The 27,169-nt window shown below is 36.5% G+C and overlaps 1 protein-coding gene and 1 pseudogene across 1 annotated transcript; one reads left to right on the forward strand and one right to left on the reverse strand.

Moving 5' to 3' along the window:
- The first annotated feature begins 1,608 nt into the window (after positions 1 to 1,608).
- LOC148850686 (putative pentatricopeptide repeat-containing protein At1g68930) lies at positions 1,609 to 7,020 on the forward strand (annotated as a pseudogene).
- Positions 7,021 to 17,632: 10,612 nt separating this feature from the next.
- Positions 17,633 to 25,624, reverse strand: LOC148850687 (receptor-like cytosolic serine/threonine-protein kinase RBK1). Its single transcript, XM_088942519.1, has 8 exons — positions 25,317 to 25,624; positions 24,766 to 25,218; positions 21,245 to 21,493; positions 20,505 to 20,659; positions 20,343 to 20,422; positions 20,113 to 20,248; positions 18,221 to 18,370; positions 17,633 to 18,120 (listed from the first exon to the last, which is right to left on the reverse strand). Exons 1-8 carry the CDS (start codon positions 25,330 to 25,332, stop codon positions 17,950 to 17,952), a joined length of 1,410 nt encoding a protein of 469 aa, XP_088798645.1. The 5' UTR covers positions 25,333 to 25,624; the 3' UTR covers positions 17,633 to 17,949.
- Between the last annotated feature and the right edge of the window lie 1,545 nt (positions 25,625 to 27,169).

The following is a 27,169-nucleotide window of genomic DNA, read 5'->3' on the forward strand; positions in this document are numbered from 1 at the left end:
AGAATTAAATGGTCTTTTGTTAAAGAGGTGATGGGAAAATTGGGGCCTGCGTTAAGTTCATTGATTGGATCCTGCAATATATTTTCTCCAATTTTTTATCAAATTATAGTAAATGGTAGCTAATGAGGGGTAATTTGGTCTTTCAAATTACATCGTGACACATGTCTTTCAAGTGATACATCGATGTTGAGTAAGTGGATCACCCCAGCAAGTCGGCCTATAGCACCTTGCCCAAGCTGACCTCAAATACCTCGTCCAGGCCAGACTAATGAGTCTTCCAACAAATAGCGACCTACTTCAGAGACCGGTAAAGCTACGAGGAGTACCTTTGGCGACCTACAGGGTGAGCCTGTTGACTTGTCTCATTAGATCCATTGCCAGTCCGAGATCTTTGGAGTACTAATGAGTCAACCGTTGGGTTGGCCTACCGCATTGCACGCATCATAGTTAATCAAACGAACCACATCCCTTGCACAAATTATGTAACCGATGTAATTGTTCTCCCGAGTGAACAGAAATGGCTTTGCGATAACCTAAGACTCGTTGCAAGAGGTCTCAAGTCACTCACATCTATATAAAGCCTTCATTTTCACCTGAGAAGGTATGTGCGATTGAGCTCTCGCATTCTCTTATCTCTTAAGAACTCTCAATACAGTTCGTTGAATTAAGCATCGGAGTGCCCATCCTGGGTAAAAACAACCCAGGCACTCTAATCCTACCTCTCTTGTAGAACAATACAGCTCGGCCATCGTTAGTTCGGCCTAACACAATTCGGCCACTGACGAGTCTAGCATCTGAATCAGCGTCCGAGTCATCAGACACGTGAGAGCAGATAGATCGCGATACATCAGTAGCCTAAGTAAAATTTTTGTTCCATATAGAGGCCCGAGGCAAGGAAACCCTCTATCACCCTATCATTTTCTCTTGTATGTTGAATTCCCATCTATGTATCTCCAAAACCTACATAACACAAGTGGCATCTCCATTATTCCGTTAAATCAAAATTGCCCTATTATCATTCACCTTTTTTATGCAAATGACTCATACATCTTCTCTAGAGCCAATGTCTTAGAAGGATTGATGATTACGAATCCCTTGAAGGAGTATGAGGAAGCTTGAGGTCAAAAGTTAAATCTTTTAGAGTTCAAACTTGTATCTCAAATTGCAAAAAAAAAAAAAAGTGTCTTAGGTCATTGGCATAAAGAAGGTAAGTAAGCCTTAACCAACTATGTTGTAAGGAGAAAAATGTTTGACAATCAAAAAACATGTTTAGAAAATGAAAGTGGCAATAATGTGAATGCTAAGATTGATGAATGAAAGTTATCCATATGAACCTATGAGTAACTTCAATAGGTGATAAAATGAGAGTAAGAGTAGGCTATGGTGGTCTAAGCACAAGCATATAAGACCACCAATTGTACCAATTAGAATAAACGATTTATTGCACATTAATTAAGGGGATAGAAGAGCGAAGGGTATAACAAAAAGGACATGAGTAGAAGTAATAAGGAATTGTTTAAGCACTAACAATTTAACAATGGATATGACTTTAAATAAGATAGACAAAACAAGAATTATGTAGCCAATCCCATGTAGTTGGGACAAAGCATGGATGATGATGGTGGTGGTGGTAAGCCTTTAAGCCTTACTCATGCCTTAGAGCTTGTTCGTTTCTTCTTAAATCTTATCTCTTAAGAGGAATCTTTTAACTTAAGAGAAAACGGTTGTTTGTTTCCTCTTATCTCTTATCTCTTAAAGTGCAAATATACAATTTTTTGTTTTTCAATGATACCCCCAAAAAGACGAACAAAAAGTTTAATATGTGGGGTCAAAATGGATATTTGATGATTTTTAGAATTCAAAATTCAGAACCACATTCTTTGCATTCAAATTTCATAGAAAAAAAAAAGTTCACCAATACTAATATACCTCTTAATGTAATTATTGCACTTTTAAATGCCAAACTTCAGAGCAAACGAATAGGCCCTTAGTCTTCCTTACTACATGGGTAAAACTAAAAGAAGTATTTTTAATTACATATATGAAAGAGTTGTATGCAAGACTAGTACCTATAAATAGGGGATGGGGATAATTTTTCCCCTACAGGGACAAGGATGGAGAAATCTTCATCCTCGTTAGCAGAGATGGGATAGGGATGGGGAGAGCACTCCCCACCCCGCGAGGACCCCGATCCTACCACATGGGATCCCCGCTAATATATATGTATATAATGTACGTATATGTCTATATATGTATATATGTATACATACATCTATATATTACTATTTTTAAAAATATATTTGAATATGTTTGAATATTTATTAATAGGATTGTAAATTTTAATTATTTTCTTTAAAATGTTTAAATAAAATAAAAAAGAAAACAAAATGGTTAACATTATAAAAAAATCATAGGGAGTGGGGATCCCCATAGGGATAGGGATAACCTTGCCCCTATTGGCAGGGATGCTCCCCATCCCCGTCCCACCCTGTTGCCATTCCAACCTAGAAAGAATCCCTATTATCCTTTAATGAGGGATTCCAATGATCATCAAAAGATAAATTGGGTTAGTTGGGAAAGGATGTGTAAAAACAAATTTTGCATAGGACTTGATTTTAGAAACCCTTAAACCTTCAACTTAGCTCTATTAGCCAAATTGGCTTAAAGATTTTGTTCCAACACTAGTCATTTGGTTAAGTTAATAGAAGGGAAATATTTGAAACACAAAAATTCTGAACCTTAAAACCTCCTTCGAATTGCTCTTGGGGAATCAAAACTTTGCTAATTGGGAAGGGTGTTCTCTCAAAGGGTGCATGCTGGAAGAAAAAAAATGGGAGAAATTTAGATATATGAAATGATCCGTGGATTAAATGGGTTAGCGACCTTATTGATCAGCAAAACCATAGTCCATAGGTGGATCACTTCAATGCTCTAAATGCAAGTATAATTCGTGAAAATGGAGATCCATCCTTTCATAGGGAAGGATAGATTAATGTAGCTTCCGGATTCAAGAGGTAAGTTCTCAGTTAAATCAGCTTACTTTGTGTCTTTTCATTAAGGGGGCATTCTTTTTTTGGATTTGGAGAGGGGGGAAAGTTGGTCAATAGGATTTTGGTTCCCATTGACCATGTTCTTTTTTCAGTTTATTATGGGGACTAGGAAAGTTTATTTTCTTGGGTATCACTTACTCAAGAAAGTGATACCCATCTCCTAGGTGGGTAAATAACTCTTCCATATAAGGGGAAAATTACCAACACATGAATGGGACAAAAATGCCATTTTTAATAATGGATTTCTATGGCTAAAATGGTCATTGACCTATTTACCTAATAAATAAAAGAACATGGATAAAAATGCACTTACCTGGATAAGTGTTTTACAGGAAAAACTTACCCAGATAAATAACTTACCGAAAAGTGAACAGAGCCTAAAAGAAACAAAAAGCAAATTGTTCCTTAATCAATAGTGCATGCATTAGTCTTTTGCAAACCGTGCTAGAGCCACTTTGTTTGGCTGCAAAACTTATCCTTTAAAAATGTGAATGTTGATTCCTCTTTTGTTGATTGATGGAAGTAGTGGTGGATGGTGCAAGCTAATGTTCATCCTAGAAGTGAGGAGAGCTCATCCACCAAAATCAACAGATTTTGGTATTGTCACTTTATGAAAGCAAACACTAAGGCTCCATTTGGAAGGAGTACAAATACAAATATGAAGAGCGCAAAACTTTATATTTGGTATTATTTTGTATATATTTATATTATATATATTTGTATTTGTACAAATGCAAAGGTACATATGGTACAAGGTTTTGCACTTTGTACTCTTTCCAAACTGAGCCGCTAAGAATACAAATGCAAATATATAAAATGCAAAACCTCATATTTTTTATGTACTTACACATTTATATTCTTTCCAAACTGAGCCTAATCCAATTAAAACCAAAATAGAATAAGTTAACCCACTTTACATCCCTGAAGATGGCAGTATACCACATTCAAGACCAATTCAATTATTTAAAACTAAAATCTGAAATCGATATAAAGCCAGTTGGATCTAGGAGTCTCAAATCAGACTCGGGATGAAATTTGGATTTAATACAAGTCTGCTTCACTATTTTAAAACATAGAAAAAGTTAATTATTTTTAACTTATACATATAAAATAATTTTAAATATAAAAATATATACAATTATATAATATGTATATTATAGATTTACTCTGACTCATTGTGAACATTCGATCGGGAGTCGGACTTTCGGACTCACATTCCAATTGACTGCCCTAGATGGGGAAAACTTTGGTTGTTGAAATGTTCTTGGGCATGACATGTTACCATGGATGCTGGGTAAAAGAGTAATTTGCTTTAATATTTTTTTATCAAAAAGACAATTAGGGGATTGAATGGGCTAACCTGTCATGCCCAAGAACATTCATAACAGCCTAGGTTTAGGTTGTTGGCCCCCAACAACCAAAATTATTTTCCCTATATGCAGATGGAGTTGGGGGACCTAGGGAACCCATGGCTAGGGGTGAGAAAAGAAAAACTGAATTAATAGAAATCGAACCAAAAATTTGGTTAATTAAATCGGTCAATTTGGTTTTAATTTAATATTTAAAAAAAAAAACGGAGGCACCAGTTTGATTTCGGTTAATCAAAATAGAAAACTGATGGTTAACCGAACTGACCGGTCTACATATATTTATATATATTTTATGTATATTTATATTATATATTTTTTATATTTTATATACATTATAAATTAATAAATATGCATTATATATAAAAATATATATTTATAATATATAATATATTATTTATTATTTACTATTTAAAATATAATATTATATATTTCTAATATTTTATTATATATTTATATTTTCTTTAATAAGTATTGTAAATAATAAAAAGCCAAAAAAAATTGACGAATCAAACCTGTTAACTGGTTAACTGATCGGCATCGGTTCAATTTCAATTACTGGTTTTCTAAAAACCGATTACCTCAATTCAGTTTCAAAAATTAGCCACCAAACCGTGAACACCCCCTACCAGATCCCCACTCTTTCATGTATATTTTCCCCTTCCCCTCAATCTCCACCGGCCAACCATATTTATCCCCCCACCCCCCACCCCATTCATAAAAAGAAAATTCCTGCTCTGCCCCTGGCAGTATAAAATATAGTTTTCAAATCTTCAAACGAAAAACACTATTCATTTGCTTTTGGTGAATTCTTCATAGGGATCCGTAAGTATCAGGCCCGATAACCCAATTAATCATCAGGACTGTCTTGGGAAACGGAACGCTTATGATGTGGCAAGTTTGTGAAACGGAATGATTATGAAACACTACCATGCTAAAAACCTACTAACTAACATGGTCGATCCCAGTTTATAACCATTCCCATAGACCCCACGATTGATCTGATCAACACAAATGGAATCAGTAATCACCAAGATATGGTTTGCTTGCAATGTAATTTTATTTGCACTGATGCAAAAGTTTGAGAGTGCAAATTCTAATTTTCTTTTTCATATTTTTGTCTGATTTTGTTTGTTTGTAATATAAATGAAGCAAATTAATACCTGAAATAAACTAAAGTAACATTATTTGTCAATCTCGTGCATTTATACTAGTATTTATTAGGAAAAATTTTCGATAGATACCCTATATTTTATGTCGAGCGCCAATTTAGTACCCAAACTTTAAAATGCGACAATCTAGTACTCGAACTTTCAAAACATGCCAACTTAGTACCTGCCATTAATCAGTCTTTAAATAGCACATGAAAAGACAAAAATACCCTTGAAATATATTCTAATTTCCTTTATCAACCTATCCGCTAAAATCAAAACCAAAGGCGCTTGCAATTGCAGGCAATGCGATTGCAAACAAGAAGTCTATTAAGTTTTGACAGATCGATTGTCGTCGTTGTTATACCAAAAACAACAACCTGAGCTTCTTTCTTTTCTGCTTTATTGGAGCTGGATGGAAGTTATCACGCGGTTGTGTTCTCCTGCAACCGAACGATCGATAACTTGATCAAATGTGGTCGTCTTGATTCAGCCATTGAGATATTTGAAGCAATGCCCGTCTGTGACATCGTCTCCTGAAACTTGGTAATTGTTGGTCACGCTCGCCATGGGTTTCCAAAGCTGGCCCTTGATCACTTCAAAAAAATGGTTTCTCGAGGCCTTACAGAAAGCCCATCCACATGTTCTTCAGTTTTGGGTATTTGCAGTGATGCTGGGTTCTACCAAGAAGGCCTTCAAGTTCATTGCAGAGTAGTTTTGCTTGGGTTCAATGCAAACTTGTTTATTGGGTCCGCACTGATTGATCTATACCTGCAAGCTTCATATCTTAACCATGCTATGTGGTTGTTCAATGAATTGCCTAGTAGAAGTTTAGCAACGTGGAATTTTTGTGGGTTCTGTCAATTGGGTCGATCATATGAGGTGCTAGGATTCTACTTGAAGATGAAATCAAATTTGGGGTTGACCCAAATGGTGTAACTTTCTGCTATTTGATATATGCATGTGCTCGACATAGAACGGGTAGAGAGGGCCTCAAGATGCTTGAGACCATGATCTAGGAGGGCTTGAAGCCAGATGTAACATTCTTGTCTGTGTTAATGGGTTGAAGTCACTCAGGTTTGGTGAGAGAAGGGCAATTAATATTTGAATCAATGGAAACCATCCATGTTGTCTACCCAGACAGGAGGCTTGTTAGAGGAAGCAGAATTGTTGCTAAAATGTTCACCAGTTAAGGGTGATTCAGTAATGTGGAGCTCCCTATTGCATAATTGTATAGTACACCGAAATGAGAAAGTAGGAAGAAGAGCTGCAATAGCTTTGCTGGAGCTCGTTCCAGACAATCCTACGATGTTGTTGCAGGCATCGAGCTTCTATTCTGAAATTGGTGATATAGAGATGTCAATGAAAATTAGAGAATACAAGGAAACAAGTGAAATGAGAAAGGGGACAGGTTACAACTTTATTGAGTCAATCAATCATGGTTACTCTTGACATCATGTGCAACCACTTACCCCCGATATGTTCACATTATTTTGCTATAGGTATACTTATTAATCTGTACAGTGAATCACAACCCAGAAATCATACTGATGATGTACAGTATCGTCATACAATATGTGTTTTAGCTCATTCAACCTCAAGCAAAATCCAAATGACCCACCAGAACTATTTCCCTTTGTTGACCCAGAAGTCGGCGTTTATTGTGCTGATAATGGAGTTGATGCCAACAAATAAAATATCCATCCAAAATCTATAACAGGGAAGGGAAGAATTTGTTGTGTTGTGATACAGAGGTGGGAGTTTGATAGATAATGGCCACCACACCAAAGGTCATCTTTTGTTCTTCGAGCCTTCATCATCCATGCAAAAAGGCACCACCTTCTCTCGCACTGAGATCTCTGTCAACCAATTCCTCGACATGCTTCCAGTTCAGCACCTTAACTTCTGTCTCTAATGGCCATCATTTCTTCATTCCGTGCTAGCGGTTTATAGTTCGGGCAGAGGATAGCGAGCGAGCAGACTCTTTGGTTTTCGTCTGGACTTTTGAGAGCTTTAGATCTGTTTTATTTTCGTAAGAAAGAAGATAATGAATAGTGTGTTTTATTTTAAGGGTAATTTTGACATTTTAAAAATATCAAATCGCATATGAGGTCATGTGATATACATTAACTGATGGTCCATTAACGATAGATACTAAATTGTCGCATTTCAAAAGTTCGGATACTAGATTGTCGCATTTTAAAGTCCGAGTACTAAATTGACACTCAACCTACGGTACAAGATACCTATCGGGAATTTTCCCTAAATAAAACAGTGTTACAAAATACAACCGAACAGATCTTATCCCAAACCATTGCTAATGATATCGATTTTTAGGGTCACTAATACCTCAAACTCAAGGAATTAAGACATGTGACCACTTTTGAGTGATATATTGACTTTATTCTTGAATACATAGCAATACATTGAACCTTGCATGAGAGGGTCAATTGTTAGGACCCACTTATCACCTATATATAGCGCACAAAGTGAAAGCTTTCGATTAAGAGATGTTTGTCGTGAATAAGATTTCCTGACTTTCGAAAAAATGGAAGAAGATTTTCTAGTAATTAAGCGAGAGGGAGGAAGATGTGATCCTCATGAATGCAGTCGGTGAAGGGATTCCACTTTTTTTGCAATGTGTATTTTGTAAGTGTGACATAGTAGCATCAGTAGTTTTCACTCATTATTGAAGTTTCAAAGGAAAGAAAATTTGAAGCCAGTGAAAACTCACACATCAAGGGCATGTTTGGTACGCGCGTGGGTGTTTCCTCAAAAAATGGTGTTACATCAACATTACATTTGAAATAAAAGAGTAAATCTTCTCCTTACAAAGCACTCGTGTCACCATCCTCACAATATATCTTGGTTGTACATCGAGAACATCTCCCATACTTGTATTTAATATTTTTTGGGAGATGTTCGCAGTATATAATGGGATGTAGCTGTGAATTCAGTATGGGGTATGGTTTTTAAAACCGGCCCGAAAAATAAACCAGTCAGGAACGGTCAGTCCATTCTGACAAAAAAATAAAAAACGGCCAAAACAATTCAAATGATTAATCAACCGAATCGGCAATTTACTGATCAAAATCAATATTTTTTAGAGAAAATCCGGTTTTAGGGAAAAACAGAATCAATCATCTAACCGACTCCTGATTTTTCCAATCCGACAGTCCAATCCGATCCGGTTTTAAAAATCATAGTATGAGGAGCGATTCATTCCAAAGAATCCCTCTTGAAACAATCTCATATAATATCTGAAGGATGATTTTTTGAAATTTTGAAATGTTACATATGACATTTTTGCAGATAACTAAGGGAATACTAATGCAGGACTTATATATTTAATTTTGAAAGTTCAATATATTTAGGTGTCACATTTAAAAGTTGAGTCCCTTAAACACTTTTTGTGCTTTAAAACATGTTCGTTTGCTTTTAATGACTCTTATTGGAGTTTGTACGGATCCACGGGAATGGATGCGTGCGACATAATTTGGTGAAATAAAAATGACTCTAAGAGGGGCAGTGAGAAGCTTTTATTATTAGCTCGAGAAATAGGATTACCCTAAATATATAAAAGCGTAGACTATGCATAAGGAAAGAATGATGAGTATGTCCCATAAAAAACCGTTCCAGATAAAGTTGGAAATATATGGCGAATTAACCAACAAATTGTATTAAATAATAATGTATAAACTATTAAATGTGATCTAATAGTTTGAAATTTTTTCTAAAAGAGTAAAATGTCAAACAACAACAAAGGGTACGTGGAAGGCTAGAAGCAGTCAGCAGAAATTCCACGTGGTTTGGGGCGGTTGCCTCTACTCTCCAGGATCGGTGAGTAGTTACTAACTTATTACATGCCGTGCGAGGTCCTGTGTAATAAATTTGGGCGGTGTTTGGTACAATATAGTGTTGTGTTGTCATTGTATTTTGCGTTGATTAATACGAATTTGCATGGTTTTCAAAAGCGGACCGGACCGGAAAAACCAGTAACCGCTCAGGGCCTCGGGTCCGGTTACACTAAAAATCGGAAATTTTTAAAAAATATTAAAAAAGTCAAAAAATCGTTAAATCAGGCGATCGGACCGTTAAACTGTTTAACCCAGGTAGCGGTTCATGGGTTCTTTTTTATTTTCAATGTTTTAAATAAAATAAAAAACAAAAAATAAATTTCCTTTAATATCCCCATTTCAAATCAATTAATGGAATGTAGGGTTAGAACCCCATTTTTGTTCTTCCCTCCTCTCAACCTCACACCCAACCGACCACCTGCGGTGGCCAGTACCTCCAACGTTCGATAGTGACACACATTTGACTGACGGTGATTAACAGCGATCTGCGACGGCGAGTTGCAGCAGCGGCTAGTGTTTTTTGCGATTTGCAGCACTTACAGGCTTTTGCGGCAGGTGAGTTTGCAGCGGTAGCCATCCCTCACACCCAACTGACCACTTGTGGCGGCCAGCACTTTCGGCGTTCGACGATGACACATACTGATTGATTGTGACTGGCAACAATGAGTTTGTAGTGGCGACCAACGTTTTTTGCGATTTGCATCACTTCCAGGATTTGCGACAGGCGACTTTGCAACGGCGGCCAGCACCTCCGGTGTTCGACGGTGACACACACCGAGTGACCGCAATTAACAACAACTGGCGACGACAAGTGCTTTTTGCAATTTGCTGCACTTCCAGGCTTTACGGCAGGTGAGTTTGCAGCACTTCCAGGTCAAAATTACTATAATTTTTTTGATCAATTAGGCACAATTCATGTGTATTGAAGTATTTTACAAATCAATATTGGTTGCATAGCAATCTAACATTTTAGAATGAATGCTCATATTTCTCCCCTTTTATTTTGATGCTAGGGGAATCTATCTTTGTGAATCTTGATTTTAGGTCAAGGATTTTTGCATTTTAAAACTTAACATTCTAGAGTTTTTTTCTATATTTTTTGTGACTTTTTGTTTTATTTTTCTATTTTTTCTGCTTTTTTTTTGAATTTTTTGTGTTTTATTTTTATATTTTTATGTATTTTGTACTATATTATTTTTTATTTAGTTAGTTTCATTTTCTATATTTATTTGTTTTTTATTTAATTTTATACTATTTTTTATTATTTATAAATATATTTTATTTTTAATTTATTTATGACATTGTGGGTCGAACCATTCAACTTGAACGGTTGAACCGTTTAACCAGAAAAATTGGTCCCCTGACCAGTTTTGTTTTCAGCTCGTTTTTTAAAACCATGCGAATTTGTGTGAGAGATTTCAGATTTCTGAAAAGGTTTTAGATTGGTGGTGGTGTGTTGTCATTATGTGGCAATACATTTTTTATAAGTTTGTATTAATCAACCCAAAATATAATTGTAACACAACGCCATTATACCAAAACCTCCCTTGGTCCATATTAAATATCGGGTTTAAATTGGTCAAAGAGCCAAATAACGGTCTGCCATTGGATATTTGCTAGGGTGGCTTTAGAATCAAGGTTGTGACCGAAGGTCCAAACCAGAACACTTTTTGGAGGTAGGGGGGTCTACGGGCATCCAGACGCAATTGAAACATCCCCCATGAAATTACGGTTGTTTGGTTCGGTGGAATAGGGGTCCAGAATTGATTAATCAGAATGATTCAACTGTTTGGTTGGATAATATTAGAATCTGATTTTTCATTCTTGGTGTAATGTAATTTCTCCATTTAAAAGAATGGTCGTTCCCTCCTCTTTCCTTGGGAAAGAAAATCTATTTCAAGCAACCAATTTAGATTCTGATTTTGATTCCTATTTGAGCCAAACAGGTAGAAGGAATAGACCATTCTGGTTCCCAACTGGTGTGTGGTGTGGTGATCCTTGAACTTTCCTTGGGCTTCAAGGAATGTTCATTAAATTTGGTGGTTTTCACTAGACCTAGCAATTGGGTTGGGTGGGTCGGGTTCAGGTTGGGTCAAGGCACTTCAGGTTAATTTTGGGTTAGGTCATCAGATGTTGGACCCTAATCCTAAATGTTCGGGTTAGGGTTGACCCATGGGTCAATTTGGGTCATCCCAAAAAAATAAATGAAATTAAAAAAAAAAAGAAAGAAAAAATACATGAAAAATATCAAAATTAAAAAAATTAACCTTAAAATACATAAATAGTCCTAATTAGACTTGACAATCGGATAAACAGATTAGCCCATGACCCAACCCAATTTTTTCTAAGTCGATCAAGTCAGTCATTCTCATTTTCAAGTAGCTAAATATGAGACACTAACTCTATTTTTCTAACTCTTCTCAGGTTGGGTCAACTCTTCCCATGTCTAATTTTCATATGTATCGCAACTAATAAACTTAAACAGCTGCCATTATTGCTTAGTGGTTAAAGTATTGGAAGGTTAGTTACGTAGGTCCCAAAATTGAGCTATGATATGATTCTCATCCATATATTGCGATATTTTGAATCTTTCTTCCTACTATATCGTTACCCTAACCCAATCCAATATCTCAAGTTTTTGTCTCAATCCTAACCCAACCATCCAATGCCCCAACTGAACCCGACCCGATCTATTAACATGTACACACCCAACTTCTCAATCTCATACCAATCAGACCCAACCCACAACCTTTCGATTGTATTTTGTTATAATGCATTTTAAAAGCAAATAAATATTAATTTAAGTTGAAATTTGATTTATAGAATTAATATGCTAGCATGTGCAATCAGAACCACCTTTTAATTTTAGCAAAGAAAGTGAATTCTTCTCCATTCTCCCGATTCTTTGACTATAGAATTAATTAATTAATTAATTTCTCACGGCAAATCTCAGATGGACAAGCGGCCACAATCTCAAAACTACACTCAACCTCGTTTTAAATGTATCTTAAAAGAGACAGAGTGAAATGGATTAAGGAAAAATGGGGTCCTGCGACCTAGGAGATTATAAAACTAATAGAAATAACAGAGCATAGGAGTCACTCTGTTTTAGATCAAACCATATTATATACTGGATTGGATTGGTCTATATTACAGTCCATTGCTATTGTGGATATTTATTTCTAATTTATTTTTATTATTTTCATACTATTCTATAATGTGTTTTTCGATGCTTTGCACTATTTTCAGCATATTATCGTTACATTTAGGGTTCATCATTATGAAGCTCGTGTCTACAACCTCTCTATCTCACGTCAAACACTATTGTTACTTTGAACACCACTGTATTATTGGACCATCAGATGTAAGTATGATTTTCAAAATCGGACCAGACCGGATGGTCGGATTGAAAAATCGGCAAGCGGTCATATGTTTTTCCCCCAAACCAGATTTTTGCCAAAAAAAATTGATTTGGTTAGCAAACCATTGACCCAGGTGGTTGAACCATTTGAACCGTTCAACGGTTTTGACTGTTTTTTTATTTTTTATTTTTTGTCAGAATGGTCAGACCGTTCGACCTAGGAACCAGACCCCTGACCGTTTCGTTGTCCAGGTCAGTTTTAAAAACCTTGGATGTAAGTGATTCATCTCTATTTTCCATTGTCATTTTGTTTTTATTTTTTTTGTGCAATAATTCCCTCTTACCGTTTGGTTTCATTGGTCATTACAAGGCTTGCCACTACTAATTCGTTGCTAGGTAGAAGCTCACCATTGTTTACCATTTCTCGCCGTTAAGGGTGTAAATGAATCAAATCGAATTCGAATCAAGGTATATCTGAATCCGATCTGACATTGTTCATTGCAGATTCGATCCGATCGGATATGATAGGCAAGGATTTGAATTCAAATCCGATCAAAAGTTAGATATTTAGATCTAATCCAATCCGATTTGTTTTCTTTAAAAAATAACAAGTTATTAAAAGAAAAATAAAATATACCTATTTAAATAAAGAAAAACAAAAAATATAAGTATTTTTTAATTATAATACATTTTTATAAAAAAAATTAATATAACAAATTTAAAAAAATACAATATAAATATTATATTTATATAAAAAAATAAATAACATATATATATATATATTATATATTTATATATAACATATATCGGATCGGATCTTCTCGGATCAGATAGGGGTGATCCGAATCCGATCCGATTTCTAATCAGATCCTATTATTTGACTCAAAGATCAAAACAATGGTGATCCAAATTTGGCCAAATATGATCAGATCTTGAATCGAATCGGATCATGATTCTATCCATTTGCACCACTACCCTCATTATTTGACGCTGCAACAACTATCGTCACCACTGTTAAGAATTTATGCACCTGCTATTGTAAAATTAGCTAGACTTTGTGAGAAGTATTCCTAATTTCCCATTAATGTCATATTGTGTGTTAACCCATGTTGTAACTAAAATACATGGAATCATAACACAATGTGTGGACTGAAATACAACAAACCTCGTCGAATACATACGGAGGTGCGGTGTGATTCAATCTACACATCTTTGTCCACAGTGTAGAACAACTACCTTATTAATGGGTAGTGTGTTTTCATCCACACCACAAATGTCTTGACAGTCTAGAACACACCCTACGTCATCACTCATCAGATGTCTTGTTTTATTTTCTAATGGGACTGTGAACTAATGGCTCTCAATGAAGCTCACAATTAGTAGTTTATCAATTTAATAATCACCACTAATCCACTTTGAGGAGACAAGGCAGCACACTAGCACGCCGACGACATTTATGTTTACCATTACAAGAAATTAGAAGAAAACAAACGCATCTCAAACACTAGGTTTTGTTTTCTTGTGAGAAAGAGGCGGTTTTCAGTACAATTAACTTCTAGAAGGTGAAAATAATTCAAAAACCAGATGGTTAATTCAAATGTTTGTTAAGCTTTTATAAGCATCGAAATAGATGTGGAGAATGTAAGATAGTTTTTGCATTGATAGAGTTGGAGGGAGGATTACGTGGACATACATTGAGGGCAATTTGAATTTTCAAGTACTGAACCTATCAAGCAAAAATGAAACAGAATAGGTGGGGTTGTGTTAGGTGAGATTTTTAATAGGTTTTTATTCTTTAATACACTTCTTAAGGCTGTCTTTGGTTGTAATATAAATAAATTTGTATTGATGCAAAATCATGGCAGTGTAAATGAATTGAGTGTAAATTCTGACCGATTTCTGTATCAAATTTTAGCTTATCTTGTTCAATTATAGCACAAATAAAGTAAATTAAGACATCAAGCAGAATAAAATAAAATCCACAACAAAATTAAACAAGAATTTGTACTTTTTTTCATTCGCACTCTCGTACATTTGTATTAATGCAAATTAAAGTGTACTGCAACCAAACACAACCTAAGGGAGAGTTTATTGGGCTTGAGCCTTGAAGCATGGATAATCACAAGTCCACCCATACCTTGTGCTAAAATTTAATTAATTACAATAAAGGCGATGAGAATAGAGCACTTGACCACTTGATCAAGGAGACTTTGATATTATCTTAATAAATTATTCAACCTAAAAATTTAAGCTATTATGTGAGGTCTCTGGATAGATTTTTTTTATTCTCTAAGACAAGATTTCACCAAAAGAAATTACTGCATCTCAGGGAATCATTGAACTTAAAGGTTTTAAGTTGTTAGGTGAAGTCATTGAATAAATTTTTATTCTCAAGGTGGACAAACAAATATATATCCATCCATACCCTGTGCTGAAAGTTATAAGGGCAAGAGGATCAAACACTAGATCATAGATCACTTGGTCATCCGTTCAACCTCAAAGCTTAAGCTGTTAGGTGAACACAACCGAGTGAAAGTGACCCATTCTAACTTTGCTGCTTTACAGTATGTAAGCACTAATTAGATCCATGTTGGTTATTCCCGGGTCGGAAGGGAATTAACGTAGTCTCTCATTTGTCGTACATGTTTCCATGTAAACTTTAGCTTTTTAATTAAAGAAACACCCATCAAGAGCAGATATAAAATGACCAATCCCATTTACATGTACAGTTGTATTCAGATGATCCCATTCATATTCATATTTCACAAAAGGTTAATTGGGCTTGTGAACGGCAGATTAGCAAGCAAGAGTCACGGATATTGATATCTAAACACCTTGAAGAGAGAGAGGTCGTTTTCTGTTATTCTTTTATGCAAGTGCAATTAGATAGAATGAGAAGCATTCTGATTAGAAATCCTTCATCACATGTACGTAGAACCAAGAATTTAAATTCCCAATATTAAACCATTCAAAACCTCACGGTTTACTTGGTTCGTGGGAATAGGGGTCTGGAATCAGAATCCGAATGGTTGGATTTATACTAATTCCAACCATTCAGTTGGGCAAAAGTGAAATCCTATTCTCATTTCCTCCCTTTCCCTTGGGATTGAAAATCCGTTCCAGTTGATTTGATTTTAATTTCCATTTGAACCAAACAGGTAAACAGGTAGAAAGAATAGGCTGTATGGATTTTGATTCCAATTCTGACTGTGAATTAAATGGACTCACAATAGTCAAAACTCGAAAGTCTGATTTCTGCTAATTTTGCCAAAAACCCACCACTGAAATTGTGATTAAATGTCAATGTATTGCAATCTCACTAATTTCTAACCCATAATAGTTTAATTTAGTATTAGTCACCACACGAGATTCTACATTTCAGCATTTGAATTTCACATATAGTGGAGTTGAATTCTACAGAATCAACGAGCTAGAGTATAGAATTGAGACTTGTTGGAGGCTTGGAGTACTAGGTTTTCATTAAGAAAATTAGGGGAAAAGGAAAACCCTAGTTGAAAAGAAAACAATTAATCCAATTAGGTTTTTGGTATGAGATGAGCTTAAGGAAAACTTTCCCAAACTTATTAATAGTAGTCACTAATCAAGCAAATAAATAAGACCTATTAACAACTATTACTATTATCTGAAGTCTGAACCATTCATTCACTGTCACTCCATAGTCAACACTTAGTTTGTGCCTTGTACGGAGACTAATCGCTATCAGCCACATCTATTATTTCCAAATAAAATAAACCATACCTAATGTTTAATTAAAAAATTAGCAAATTATTGCCTTAGTTTCCTTATTTTTCAGCTATTCAAAGCTTTAGACATTTCCTTCTTTGAAATGTTTGAAAAAGAGATTGATATTGGAACTTCAAACCTCCGGATTGAGCCACAAAGGATAATTCAGTAATTCACATCTCCTGTCCTAAGTCAAAATAACAATCTTGATAAGTGAAACCCAAAATTGAGAAATTCTGATCCAACTGTTTTAGGTTTCTAGAAGGACAAGTTCAATTTGACCTTGTCGATCAAAAGCCAATCTTTTTAATTGTACGGTTTCTGCCCTTTCCATGAACTCACCGTCTCACCCTACCGCCTTCAATTGCAAGGCAATGTCATCTGATTCATGCTGAGGTGGAAGATTTTATTTCAAATATCTCCATACACGCATCAATTTAGATTAATATATTGGTAAATTACATATAAGTATTCTATACAATATTCTATATTTTTGGGGTAGTAAGACTTAGGTATCATGAACTTTCGAATGCAACACTTTGGTACCCGGAACTTTAGAAATAGACACTTAGGGCCCAAGTGTCTATTTCTAAAAGTTCGAAAGTTGCATTCGAAATTCAGAATATCTAAGTATTATGCAAAGCACAAGTACAAGGTACTTATCTGTAATTATTGGATTTATTGAAATTTTGGCAAAACGTAAAAATTGCACCCCTATTACTACCAAAAGAGGAAAAAAGACAGTACTCCTATCTTCAGTACTGATGCTGACCAATACTAAACTTGGTCCGATATTCTTATCGTTATAAAGAAAAAGAAAAAAACTTGGTCCCGTATAGAGTTGGTAAATCTGTGTTAAATGTGAACCGGAACTGCTTTGGTTGAGCATTTTCAATGTTCTAAATAAGCTACTGAGTAAATTTATGTTACAGTCACGGTTCTGGTCATTCTGGATTTTCACCAAAAATGGCCATAGGTTTCCGTGTAAGATCCATCCTGGAACACCAAAGCCGTGTCCCCCGAAAGCCATGAGGCTGAGGGCTTTTATGCAGCAACTTCTGGCATTGCAACTTACGACCCACATGAAAGCCATGGAACCATATTTGTTGAAAAAAATACTTATTGAACTGACAAATCAACTTTCCAGTGAAGCTTAGCTTTGAAAGCTTCTTCAAGTGGCTCCATCAACATAGATCAGTCAACACTGGAATGCTCCCAAACATGTGAAGCCCGTGGTAACTGGTGAAAATGGCCCCACTAATTATACCACACTCCAGTCCTGACCTAACCCTGTAAGATTGCCATTTAAAATTCTAAATAGATGGCAACTGGTGAATATGGCCCCACTAATTACATACATTTTAGGCCAAATGACAAGGAGATCAATAAGAAAAGTCAAAAAGTAGAACAAATATTGCACTATTCTAATGCAAGTTGCATATGGCGATTGAGATCGTTGAGGTAGCTAGAACTAGTGTAGTCTTCCAAATCACAGTCATCCAAGATGAGTGCCCCTCCCACAAGAGGCTTTGCCTTTGCTTCTTTTTCCCAGAACTCTACCCCTCCGTCCTCACTCAGATGCTTTACCACCTGCAACCATCACCAACAATCTACATATATCTCTGTTGCTCTGTAGTAAAAAGAAAATTTTTGGTGATTTCAGGAGATGAATAGCATTAATTATTGTTACCCAGTTCATGTGCGGTCGCATGGTGGATAAATGGTGGATGCACAAGGAAGCCGTCGACATGGCTCGTTGCATTTCAGTGATGTTGTAAGCATCTCCTAGACGAGGGTCTACAAGTTCTTTCATACTATTGGCGTCCAATAGTGGCTTTGCCTACAGAGGAAACAAAACGTGGATTAAGTAGGAAGTTGTCATCACTTCTTTATCATCATCCACGATAAATTAATGGGTCCCGAAACCAGCCAATTATTTAAAAAAAAAAATGAAAATATTTTTTAATCACTGGAAAGCGAATCAGCTAAAGTTACGGGTGAGATAAAGCTTGAGGAGAAGTTGAACAAAAACAAAATAGAACTTCATTCAATTAATCAATTTGATGAAAATTTAAAGAAGGAATGGGCCGGACGAGTCTATAAATAAAATGTCATGACATGACAGATATGGACTCGACAATTAGGGGTGTCAATTCGACTGGATTTGATTCAATCCGATCCAGTCCAATGTGAGTCCATTACAAATGGATCTATCCAATCCAGTCTAAGGAATATTTTGGATCGGTCCAGAGACTAATTGTTCAAATTCATGTTAATTTAGATTGGTTTCAACTCAAACCTGGTCCATTGACATCTATGTTCTTATCTTCTATCAATGGTTCAGATATTGGTTTAATCCAATATAAATTCATTATAGACGGACCAGGTCCAATCTAATATATCATATTGGTCCATCTAGTCCGTCCAAATTCAATATGCCTTATTGGTCCTTCCAATCCATCCAAATTGATTTTGGTTTGGACGTAATCCAACCCAAAACCGGTCCATTGACACCCCTATCGACAACAACCATGAGTACCTGATATAAATTAAAAATTGCAGATATGTAGCACCTCCTGATTAATGAGTTCAAATAGATACAGAAGAATCTGAATTATTTAATCCAGATATTGGTAATATATCTGAAGTTGGCCAGCGAGTTTCTCTTGGCTTGTTCATATGGTTGCGTTTGCGAAGAGTGCAGATACAAATACAAAGAGTGCATTTTTGTCCATGCAAATTTAAAGTTAGTGTAGTTTTATATTGATAAATTTATTTTATTGCCAAATGTTTTTAGTTGTAATAGGTGTAAATATGAATTTTAGATTGAAATTTATCTTTTTTTTATGTTAACCAACTTTAAGTGCAAATTTTGCGTCCATTTTTTTTAATGTAAACTTTGCTCTCATTTTAGATGCAAACAAGATTTATGAAAACTGTCACATTCATTGCATATAAATAATGCATACTTACCAAATACCAACAAAAGAACCAAATGCATATATGCACCGAACCAACATGTGCACTCCTCCCGAAGAGAACCTAATGTTTTGACACGGTTACCTTATCCACAAAACTTTTAAAAGGATTGCTTGTAAACTGTATTTATAACTAGGGCTGCCCATGGACTGTATATTGATCCAATCCAACCCAGTCCTATATGAATTCATTGCAAATGAACCAAGTTTAATCCAATAATCCAATAGTTTAGACCATTCTCTATAGTCTAGACCGTCCAATCGGTTTTAATTGGTTTTAATTTAGATTAAATCTAATCTAGAATTAGGCCATTGACACCTGTACTCATTATCTTTTATCAATGGATCGAATATTGATTCAACCCAACCCAGTTCAATATAAAGCCATTACAAATGGACCAGTTCTAAATTCAATCCAATCTAATCAATATTTTAGACTATTAAGTCTAGATTGGTGCAAAATCTTATTGATCCATCTAACCCGTTCAAGATTTTATTCACACGGCTCCAATCCAAACCCGAGCCGTTGACACCCCTAACTATAACGCATGCAGAATACTAATAGAAATTGGTTGATGAGAGACAAATAAGCAATGAAACATACCCACATCACAAGGCTTTGGCGACAAGAGTCAACTGCACGTCGACCCGTTATGAGCTCCAGCAGTAATACCCCAAAAGCAAAGACGTCGGTTTTTTCATCGACGATGCCGTGCATGAAATATTCCGGCGACAAGTACCTGACACAGAATGCAAGTACCGTGGTTAATTCGAATTGGTGAAGCAAATCAATGTGATTGGAATCAGAAGCAAGTATACGAATAGAGACCTCACCCGATCGTGCCCTCTATGGGAAAGACAATATGGTGAGTCCACTGCTCTGGGAGCCACTTTGCAAGGCCAAAATCGGAAATCTGAACCAGATAGAGAAGCATCGAACTGTAATTAAGCATCAGAGCTAGAAAGAAAGAAATGTAATAGGTATAGAGATAATACCTGAGGTTCATAATCTTGAGTTAGTAATATATTAGAGGCTTTGATGTCTCTATGGATTATACGTCTGTGGCAGCCATGATGGAGATAATTTAATCCTTCTGCTATCCCTAAAGCCACCTTAAACCTTGTACCCCACTCCAAACTCTCTTTTGTGCCTGAAAAATCTTAACATTATTCATCAATAAAGACAATACAAAAAAAATAATAATAAAGTGAACTTATTACTTGGATAAATGGGCAATCGGCCCATTCATGTCATGGTCACACCAAATAGTCTTCTATGGCAGTTGTTCCTCTAATTTTTGCAAATCTTCTAATACATAAGATGGTTAGGATCATAAGGATGGCCATATGTGCCAGAGTTGGATCTGATAAATACAATGGACTTTACCTAGACCTGATCTTGTGTGCATAAGGGTCCATAACCCATTTGTCAGGTTCGACACAGAGTTCATTTCTCTGCCTATCTATTTGTGACCACATCAGTTACGTATAGGTGGGTCCTGCGTTAGTAGTGCGCTCCATTCATAGGCAAAAATAAGAACCCACTCAACCAATTAACAATAAACTGCAGGAGAGACCAGATTCAGTCCTCACAAAGTCATCCTCACACCGTGTTTACAGCCTTTTGCATGCACTTGCTGTGAGCTCGGTATGAGAACTTTTTTGTGAGGACTGAATCCAATTTCACTGCAAGATATTGAGAGAGAGAGAGAGAGAGAGAGAGGGAGGCACATCACCATGGAGCACGGAGGCAAGGCTCCCATGAGGGGAGTACTGGAGGATGAGGTGCAGACCCCCTTCCACGCCAAACCCAAGCAAACGAGCAGCATTTGGGTGATTAACGTGAGCAATAATTCCAAGCTCCGACAGAAAATTGGAGATCCGATCCTCCTCTTTCTTTATGAGTCGTTTCACAGCTATGAACTGACCATCGGATAGGCACCCTTTGTACACTTCTGCGTGTCCTCCTTTCCCAATCAATTTCTCTACCAATATCAATGAAATTCAATAAATAGTTAATAGTTTAATACCATAATTTGGGGATGATAGATAGCCAAATTGATAACAACTGGGTCGAGACAGGGTGCTACTGGGCCGAGGATAGCCGACAAGAAGCACTATGCCAGTTGCGGGTATGGCCCAAGGGCATGAGATTTATCTCACCCTCAAAGTTTTGTGTTCTACATATATTTGTATTTGTACTCCTGACACTGAGTCTAACAGTACACATTATAAATACAAATATGTAAAGTATAAATACATATAAAATAATATAAAATATAAAGTTTTACACTCTATATATTTGTATTTTTACTCCTAACTGAACGAAAATTGAAAAGGTAACACAAAAATCAAATCTTGAATAGGACGTAACAAGATTACGCTACAAAAACCAGCTTATCCCCTACTCAATTAGGGGGAACATTAGACGATTGCCAATGTTTCAGTGTGTGGCTGGGAGGAGCTGAATAAGTACGCAAGGCCAATCATCCTAGAAGTAACTTAACTGATTGTTCTAGTTGGATTATTAAAATTCAATTTAATGTAAGAAAAACATCGTCCGAGGATCAAAATATGTGAGAAACATCATCCGTACTCTATACTCTATAGCACCACAAGGAAAAAAAAAAAGGGAAAAATTTTTTATTAACAAAATCATAAGCCTAACCAATGAGCCCACCTAACTCGGTTTTGGATCCCGTGGAACCTGCCCCAGGTGGCCCTAGCCAAACGAGTGAGGGAGAAACCCTGCCCCAGATACCCCACCTAAGTACCTAATTCGGTTTTTATAGGTTTCCTACATAGCCTAAGTGCCTTACGGATAGGGACGCAACTTGGGATAGGTTAGCCCGAACTTAACCCAAAAAAAAAAAGGTAGGGATAGGTAGACTGCACTCCACCTCAGATATCTGAAATTACAGACCCCTTCTAGTTTATTAGTAGTCTCTCTATAAACCGTATCCTGCCGTAAATTTGGCATCAATCATTGGTCAAGATTCACCTCACTTGTACGGTCGAGCTAAGATTTTTATGGATGGACTGAAGAGTAAAACCCCAATAAGGTTGGGTTGACAATAGGGTTAAAGTTGCAATTGACTCAAACCTGACTCTACTATTGCTATTGTACAATGTATATTATGGTCCCATTACATACTACCATAATCTATTTATAGTTAAGCCCTAAATCCAATCGTTAATCTCATAATTCCAGACTTTCGATAGGAGAGGTATCATAATTCATAAGAGAATCATTTAAAACATTAATTTTGTTAATCTTTTAAAGACCGACTTGGAGGCCAAACCATTTTTGCCTCCTCCAAGTCATGTAATATATGTATATATAAGTACTATTTTGTGCTTAATTTATATTTTTAATTCAATATTTTATTTTATATTTATAGAAATGCTAAATTTGCTATTTGAGGCAAAGAAATGGTTTTTTGGCGAGGACGTATAACTCTTGAAAAATTACCCAAATAAGAAAAAAAAAAGATCATCACAACTGAACGCAAAATTATGACCTCCGAAATTTTGTATATACATTTAGCGTACAACCTATGACTAGTCATTGAGTTGAATGGGTCAACAGTCCAACCATTGGAGCCAAGACAATTTTTGACCAAGTTAATGGTTTTTTACTGAAATTTGGGTTTAGGAGAACAGGACCCAAAATCATGTCCAAGCGACAGTTTGAACAATTCAACTAGCCGAATCAACAAATAGTTAAAAACACTATTTTTCCACTTTTATATTCAAAATAACCAATAAAAACATCAAATGAGCAAAGACCAATCAAAAATATGGTCAATATACAGTCATAAAAGTTGAGTTTTAGGTCTTAATCAAAGATTAAAAGAATTTGAAAGATTTTATGAGATTTAAGGGGCTAGTATAAGTTCATATGCAAATGTGCTCAAGTATTATATGATGTAATGTATTTGAATTTCACTTTTATGGCCTGCATCAAAATCAAGGCAAACATCGATTTTATATAGTATAGATATAGATGTAAGAAGGGTAAAGTTGGTGTTGGGCCCAACCCGAGTCCATCTCAATCCAAAATCAATTTTGAGTTGGATTGGAGTTAAGGGATTTTAGATTGGGCTGAGGTTAAGATTGACTAGGTCGGATTGGAGGTTCATATTAGGATTGACCTAACCTGGCCCCACAATCCCCACTTAAAAGAGTGGTAACGACTTTTACACAATTGGGTGAGGTCCATTATATAATGGTAGTTTTGACTCCTTATTGAAGAATGTGAAACAGTTAAAAATGAAAGCCCACATTGCAATTGCCACTGCAATTAACAACCAAAAAAGGGGCCAAAAGCAAGATGGAGTACTGACCCGAGCACGTTAAAGAATAAAGAACGACATGATGGACGGATATGGAGAGAAATCATTCAACTTCAAGCCCTGAGTGACCTTATAAAGAAAGAAGAACTGAAGAAAATTCTCTCTTTATTAGTCTTTGTCATATGGTGAGTAGAGAGTGAGAGAAGCTTGCGTGGAGACAGAAAATCGGAAACATGTGGCCCCATTTAGGTTATGAGTATGACCTAACCTACCACTTTTGGAAGGAATGTAAACGAAAGAAAAGAGATTGAAATTTGCAAGCCCCTTGTTGTCTAAAGAGCAAACCTGATTTCCATATTTCAGAAAGAAATGCGGGGAATGTTTCAGTCAGTCAGTCACTCACTCATAAATGTTCGGTCAAAGAATGGTTCGTCCCGGTCCGACCCGGATTGGGTTAGCCAGTTCCCGTTAATCTCGCCCCGAAATTTTGTAAGACCAAGTCTATAAGTCTATTATAATGGCCAACTCTTTTAGGGTAGGGTCGTAGGGCTCATTAGGCCCACAAATTTGACCAGAACGACAACCGCAAAGAATCAATCCAATTGGACTGATCCTGGTCTTTAGAGATTAGCCCATAATGCACGTTCTGTTAGTGCATTGGAGGCCCACCAAAGCTATAAACAAATAAAAAAATGGAAAAAGAATAAACTGGAGTAGGCCATCGTTATTCATGTTCCAGTTCTAGAGAGATATGGTTCCAGTTTCATGGGCTTTTGGGTAATTTAATTGAGTTTCTAACCAAGCCAATTAGCCAAAGAAAGGAGCAGTGGAGCAGCAACCCAGCAAACAGCAACCAAGAGAAATAAGAAAAAAAAAACCGTGAAAGGCGGAGATAATAAAGCTAAATTATTGTAATTTATCATTATTATGAAAAAAAGGAGGGAAGTGGAAGGTTTTCTCACCGGAACTGAAATTATCGGTGGCGGCAGCGAGCTCCTGGTAACTGAAGCTCCTCCATGAGGGTTTTGGCACTGACTTCCCCCCACAATCAATCCCATCGTGGGCGCTACGAATCCGAGCTAACTTCCTGCTTAAACTTCTTCTCGACGTCTCAGAGCTCGTCAGCATGGGAAACGTCGAAAGCCTTTTCATTGATTTCTTCTTTATAACATCAAGCAAATTCTTCCACTGTAACCCATGAGACTCCGAAACCACAGCTGAGTTAGGAATCAATTTCTCCGAGGATAAGGAGCTGCTGCTGCTGCTGCTGCTGCTGCTGTTGTTATCTGAATCCATTCCCAAAATAGGGATTTCCAATACACCTCTTGGGGAGCTGTGATCCTCATTAAACTCCGGTTTCGTAAGACCACCATCTTCAGATTCCTTTCCTGGGCTTTCCTGGGTTGCTCTGGTTTCTACAAAAACAACAATACGAAGGGGGAAAACAATTTAAACTTTTAAAGCTTAAAAAAAAAGGTAAATAAATGAAGGTTCGTTGAAGAACGATGCTTGCCTTCCGGAGAGGTCATTTGGGATTTCTGGGTTTCCTCAATCTAGATCATATTACTGTCCTCTGTTCTAACTTTTGTCGTTTGAGGTTGAGCAGAAGATTCAGACAACAGGGAAAAAACAGAGATTTTATTTTCAAATCGGTTGTGCGGGATAAGATAGAGGAAGAGTGGCGACGAAGAATAGAAGATTGTAGGGATTAGGGAATATCTCTATGTTTTCTCCCTCTGCTTCCTTCCGAGGTGGTTATTCTCTCTCGAAGCACAGACTCCAGACAGATAAGCAGCAGGCGAAAACTAGCTTCCTGGTTCCGAGTTCCGAGGTGGTTATACTTATATATCCTTGGTCGTGTGTTGAGTATCTCCACCAACTCTTTTTTCTATACAAAACAATCCAAGCCGTCCGTTGCTTTGATTTGACGTACGTGGCCAATGCCGTAACAACCGTTTGCCCATGGCCCCACTCTCGACCAAAACAAACCAACCAACGCAAGTAATCCTGATTATCAATGCCGATTTGAGAAAGGACCATCCTCCTCATGCTACGGCCTAAGGGTCCCACCTTGACCAACCAATAAATAATTCAATAATTCGTAACGGAAATTTCCAACCGTCCGATCAATCACCTTCTTTTGTCAGAAACAAACAAGACCACTGATCAAGTAATTTCGCAATTAATAAGAACAGGCATTATCCCGTACAGCTCTTAAATACCGTACTCGGTAGTCGGCAGTACAGCCGTTGACATCTCAGCGTGCATCGAGAATATCTTTCGAAAGTTATCATTTGAGTTGCTCCCAATACACGGTTCGGATGTGCTGTGGGTCGCCAATCTCATCTCCCATTTGGCCCAACCCAAGTTACGATTCTGGTGTTGCTGAGGCGTGCGCAAATCAATGTACTCTGATACCTCAAGGGCCGTTGTTGTTTTTGTGGGCGATTCAAATTTCGAAATTTTCAATCAGTTGTCAATCAGTTGTTTTTGTGGGCCGTTGATGATCATTAGGATTTCTTTCGATGATTAAGATCGTCTGTTGTTAGCTGCCTCGGATAATCTCACAAACTCCGAAAAGACTGACAACGGGTCGGGTCTGGGTAAAATAACAACAAATCCGACAATAAATATCAAGGTCTCACAACCAAATCAGACCCTATAAGGTCTGTCGTCTGTAATTTTATACCAATAATTTAATTGGATTTTTTTAATGCTGGGTTAATTGGATCTGATCTAATAGATCCAATTATAACAAATGTGATGAAAATATTACACATTTAATATATGAATATGTATTATATATTTAGACTTGAATGAGGCCTGAATCGATTCAGGATTGGGCATGGATTTTGAATCGCCGTTGATCTAGACAGTCAGACCATTCGGCCCAAGAATCATTTAGGCAATTGATTCTGTTTTATCTTAAATCCAATTTTTGGTTTGAATCAATGACTTATTGATTTAAGTGGTCGAACCGTTAACTTATTCAACGTTTTTTGATCGTTTTATTTTTTAATTTGTATTATCAGAATGAACCATCCATTCAAACTGGACGATCGAATTATAAACCCAAAAACCAATAATCAAAACGGTTCTATTTTCATATCATTTTTTAAAACCATGGGACTGAGTAGAAGCTGTCCGGGAGCAAGAACAATCAAGACAATAGATTAAAAACCCAAATTAACCGATCCTAGAATCAAAACTCGCCCAATCGATTTGGGTCCATTAGGTCAGACCCAACCATTGACAGCTCTAATATTAAGGTCTAACATCTAAGAGCCGAAATGGCTGAAAGCAGTGTCATTCAGTTCAGACACTTCAACAAATCATTTAGTTAAAGGAGTTGGTGAACCGAACGGC

Source organism: Nelumbo lutea, chromosome 5 (assembly GCF_056320005.1).
Source record: "Nelumbo lutea isolate HS-2025 chromosome 5, American lotus-T2T, whole genome shotgun sequence".
Classification (NCBI taxonomy): Eukaryota; Viridiplantae; Streptophyta; class Magnoliopsida; order Proteales; family Nelumbonaceae; genus Nelumbo; species Nelumbo lutea.

Bases quoted from the DNA above. Each gene is read 5' to 3' on its own strand.
- LOC148850687 (XM_088942519.1), bottom strand. The intron at 20,660-21,244 runs GTGATGTGCCTC...AAGATTTTTCAG, and splicing joins CCTTGCCTCCGTGCTCCATG to GCACAAAAGAGAGTTTGGAG. The intron at 18,371-20,112 runs GTATGTTTCATT...TTTCCTCTGTAG, and splicing joins GCCAAAGCCTTGTGATGTGG to GCAAAGCCACTATTGGACGC.